Source organism: Bombus vancouverensis, chromosome 12 (genome assembly GCF_051014615.1).
Source record: "Bombus vancouverensis nearcticus chromosome 12, iyBomVanc1_principal, whole genome shotgun sequence".
Classification (NCBI taxonomy): Eukaryota; Metazoa; Arthropoda; class Insecta; order Hymenoptera; family Apidae; genus Bombus; species Bombus vancouverensis.
Genome location: NC_134922.1, coordinates 5,024,395 through 5,029,409, shown reverse-complemented (window position 1 = coordinate 5,029,409; position 5,015 = coordinate 5,024,395). Strand labels below are relative to the sequence as shown.

General features: G+C 32.9%; 1 protein-coding gene across 1 annotated transcript; it reads right to left on the bottom strand.

The window, feature by feature from the left end:
• Positions 1-2,150: 2,150 nt before the first annotated feature.
• Positions 2,151-3,065, bottom strand: C1q-VP (C1q-like venom protein). The gene is made up of 3 exons (XM_076623495.1): positions 3,052-3,065; positions 2,830-2,992; positions 2,151-2,471 (listed from the first exon to the last, which is right to left on the bottom strand). The coding sequence occupies exons 1-3, from the start codon at positions 3,063-3,065 to the stop codon at positions 2,151-2,153; spliced, it is 498 nt and encodes a 165-aa protein (XP_076479610.1).
• Between the last annotated feature and the right edge of the window lie 1,950 nt (positions 3,066-5,015).

The following is a 5,015-nucleotide window of genomic DNA, read 5'->3' as shown; positions in this document are numbered from 1 at the left end:
TAGAGTTTTTTTTTAAAAATGGAAAAAGACAAGAGAATTTTATTCGATTTTTCGTATAAACAGTAGGATTGTTAAATTTGTAAGAAAATTTATAGTTTGGGGTAAAGAAAAGTTTGAAGAAAAGAAAACAGAAGAAACCAAAAGAAGTTGTATAAGTATAGTAAACAGATAAATAGACGAAAAATAGGCAGGCCGAAAGTTTCAAGAGATATTTACAAAATTGAAAAAAATGTAGAGAAGAAAACAGAATTCAGAAAAGAAAAAAAAAGGTATCGAATATACAATAAACAGAGAAAATACAAAATACGATTTTGTGAAAAGTTCAAGCTGATAGTGAAAAAATAACGACATAGAAGAAGAGAAAGGATAAAACTAATATTTCCAAAGAGTGACAAGAAGAGAAAGTAGTTAAACTTTTAAATAGAAAAAAAAAGAAATATGGTGAAGTATAATAGTATTCAATATAAGAAAATAATTTCAGAAAGAGGAGAAAAGACAGAAGAAATTGAGAAGACAATGCTGGAAGCTGATAAAACTTAGAAAGATATGGAATTGAAAAAGAAATTAAATAACATGTAATAAAAATAGAATATGTCACAAACTTAATAGATCAGTGTAGAAAACAAAAGGAAGAATATAATTAGGAAAACAATTTTTATATTAGAGTACAACGAAATAAGATAAAAAATAAAGTAAAGGTATACAGAAAGAACAGAGCAGAATGAGGCTACAAGGATAGAATATAAATAACTTTAAGACAATACGATTACAGAAGGAGATAAAATAGATAAAAACAGCGATAGTACGAAAATAGATATATTTTATAAAAATAAATCATCAGAGAAATTGGAGAAAAATAAAGTAGCACCTAGGAAACATGGTAAAGTGCTATAATGTATTAAATTTCAGGTACTTTAGTATTCTCGAGTTCACGTAAAAAGGGATAAAATTACTAACTGAAATACAGTGGAGATAGTACAGTAGGGAAACAGAAAAGAGATATGAAAATTGAAGAGAAAGACCGTCATTAAAAGAGAAAAATTTCAAAGAGAGCAGGGACTAGTTATAATAACCTACTATTTATAATTGCAGCATTGTAGGAGAAAGTAAAATATATACGAGATATGCGAGGCAAGATAGATTTGAGACAGAAAACAAGAAGAAGTAGCTTTATCTATATCGTAAGAAATAGATGGAAAGCAATTTATGGCAAGATCAACAAATTTTGACATTGTAATACTGACAGGTACTTGAGAAAAGTGTGAAAATAAAGATAGAATAGTCTGGTAAAGAAAGAAAGAAAGAAATTACAAATTTAGAGCAGTAGCATTCTAGAGAAAAGAGACAAAAACAGAATCACGAAGAAAATGAAACGGAAGTAATAGAGTATCAGATCGTAGCGTCAGAATAGAAAGATCGTTTCTACAGAAGAGAAGAGAAGAGTGTTAATTAAAGTGAGAAACAGAGTGTGCAATTCAAAAAGAAATTCGTATCAAAGAATAGGATAGAGATAGTAGACAAAGCGAAAAGAAGTTCAAGAAAAGGCGAAGATAAGAAATAGAAGAAAAAGATACAGAAGAAATGAATGTCGAAGATAGTGTACCGATTTGCCTCGCAATTTTAATGATCCGTGCCAATGCGATTTAAATGTTTAAAGTAGGAGATCAGTAAAATTGCGAGACCTCGAAAAGTAGAGACGTAGAGAAGAAGCTATCACAGAGCGTTAAGTTCGTGGAGAAGATTAAAACCGCTCTGATTGAACGTTTCCCAATTAGGAACGCCGTCAAATCCAAAATTTCATCATTTAGAAAAGCGTAACGAATTCAAACTTTTAGTTCCAATTCATCAAATTTATCATCCAATTCATCTACGAGTCTCGATTTTATACTTTTTAGTATCAGATCGATTTCAAATTCTTCCAAAGATATTAATAATTAACTTCGGAGTATTTCAATTTATCTGCTGATTGTCGAAGCAGCGTCTTTTGGATGAACAGTTCCACGTCGTCGTTGTAATCTGCCACTGATTTGCCAGAAATTTGGTTCAGTTTCGTCTTGACTGGATTCATATCGATAATTCCGAGCTTTTCAAATTGTCTACTTCAGGAAACGATTGTCGTTTCGTGGTTGAATTATCTGAATTCTGGTCGATTATTTTTTGGCTATTCGATATCCGGAGAACGTGACGCCATCCGATATTTTTCCTGCATCGACGAAAACAGCGAGATGATCTCCAGCTTCGACGTCCAATAAGACCAAATTAGCACCACCTCCTGCACCAGTGCTGACCACGGGTCTCCAGCTATCGGAATTATTCAGTTTCTTTTTCAGAGTGAGTCGAAGGTCGGTGCTGCCATATCCGGCGAAGCTGAACTGATACAAGCCCGGGCAATGGGTGATGAAAACTCCTGTTTGGGCGACGTAACCCACGCCTTTGTCGACCAATGTCTCGGCGAATACCACTTTGGCATGCTAATGGATGAGATAATATTTCAAGAATTACTATCCTTAAACGTTATTACATTTTATAAACATTGTGAATAATTCGCGACAGCTTTTAATTTTTCGTTCAAATTGCTATAACTCAAGTATAAATGTTGACACAGTGATAAGTTGACAAGTCTATATTGGTACAAGTTATTACGTAAATTAGAAACTGCGAAATTTCATTTTAATTTAGACGAATGTTGTTTCAACATTCCATTGAAGTTCTCCAAATAGTTCAGTTAATTCTGCTGTCATTTAAAATTCTACGAAAGCTTCTATATTTATTGCGTTGAAATATCCGGACCGTATTTTTATTTGAAACTCGTTTAAAAATTAGACTCACATCGACAGAAGCCTGGGTAGCCGAGAAAGCAACAACACCAGCACAATCAGCAGCTGTTCCTATTTTTAACGAGCCGACGGTCGTGATACCGGAAGTTGGTGGATCCGGTATGGCTGCCTCCGTCAGGATGGAGACTGCTAGGAACATCACCAACCACACCACCCTACAACAGAATTTTTTATAAAATTATAAGTGTTCACATTAACGTCGCGACCCAATTACATTTTATTTTCCATATCCATGAACAGCTTGCAGACTAATGACAATACTTCACCGTGTTTCAATGAATTCAATGCAATTATAGATAATTATTTATGACTCACCAAGGAGGGGGATATATGATATGTAATATAGTAATGGCTAACAATAAGTATGAGATAGGAATTGCGACCAAGACAAACCAAAGAAATGGGAACTTTCGTAGTTCGTAACAAATCCAGTAAAAATGTTATCTATTTATGACTCACTCGTTATAACAAATGCAATACCGCATAACGTTGATAATAATAAAAACTCGAAGGTAAAAGAAAATAAGTAGACTAAGAAATCATTGTTTGTTAAAAAAATACGAATTAATTATTTCAATGTAGTGGAAGGATCTATTTAATTGATAAAACGTATCTTAATGACTCATCACAGCTAATTGCTATGTATAATGATGTAGACTATTAAAATTTTCCATTGATTATCCAGTTACATAAACTAGATTAGACATAGAGTCATTAAAGAAGAGATCAAACAAAATCGAAAAAATTAGTATCTTTGAACATTGACGTCTTCGAATCTCGTCAAATTATTCGCAATATTTCATGAAAACTTTCAAGTTGAAAAGAAAGGGAAGCTGAAAAGTAGTTATGGAAGTCGCGCGCTAATATCGTTACAGTTGAAAAATAAACCAACGATTCGTTCTTGCGTAAGAGTTCAAGTGGGCGTTCGAGGATTTTTATAATTTCGTCTCGTTTATTTTCTTTTTTTTTTTTGTTTCGTTTGGCTCGCATTAAATAACCAACCTGACCATTCTCGGCAAAGTTCAACCCGATTTGTGACTTTCACTGCTCACGGCTACTTCTCCGCTCGCTTCACCTTTTTCACCTTCTTCATTTTTCTTTTTTTATTCTTATTTCACTTGATCATTCCCTATCTCCGACTGCTTTCGTTTTCGGGCGTACCGGTTTCGGTTATCTCTTTAGTGAAATCGTTACTTTTTGCCTTGCACCAGATATTACTCCCAGCGAAATTCTGAGAACTCATATTTGGAGCAAACAAAGTTGAATGGGATTTATTAGACTCTTGATATTAAATAATATCAGAGACAAAAGCAACGTCCGTAGAATGTTAATCAGGTCAGAATTTTTTAAGCGCACAATTTATTTAGGTAGTTTCTATTAGAATTATAATGGAGCGTGGGAAATAGAATATTGTGATGTTAGCGTATAGTAATTTTGTATGGTGGTGATTTATTAAATCGAGCGGAAAATTTACCACAGCTTCTGGTCTCGCTCTATTAATCGCATAACTCGTGCGACGAAAGTAAAAAGAAGCATTCATTTTGTCAAGCGCAATCTACCACGCCAATCGCATTGAACTTTCTACTTTGTATCGAGAGAAAGTCGTGTTTTGCAGCTTCGTTATATCAACATTATCTTTAATTCTCTTTTATTCTACCGTTTCTTGTTTGATTTTCAATAGACTGGACTGCTCCAAATATTCATCATTTAAATATTCATTATCCTACATTTAAGCACGAAATTAAACCAACATTATTATCTTCGTTTAATCTTTCGTCCAACTAAAGACACCTGTATTTTTGTCATTACTATAGACGTATAATGTCTCAGACTATTTGGTAATTTCTTTCAATAAATTATTAAGTCACTGTATTATAGAAGTGAATTCAATATTAAATATTTATTATTAAGGCTCCTTTTTCCAAAATTCCTAAAATATAAATTCAGTCTTCTCTCGGATACAAATGTCTATAGCTGTGGTTTAATTAGTAACATTTTAACTTTGTTAAGTTACCGAGATCACAAGACTAACAAACATGATAATTGTACGATTCTTTAAGAATAATGTTTCGTATTAATTAATATGCAAAGAAAAACAACACGTTATCTAAGTTATCATAATTGGAAAGTAATGCTGGAGTATTTCTCAATTAGCTCGAACACGTTAATAATAAGTCT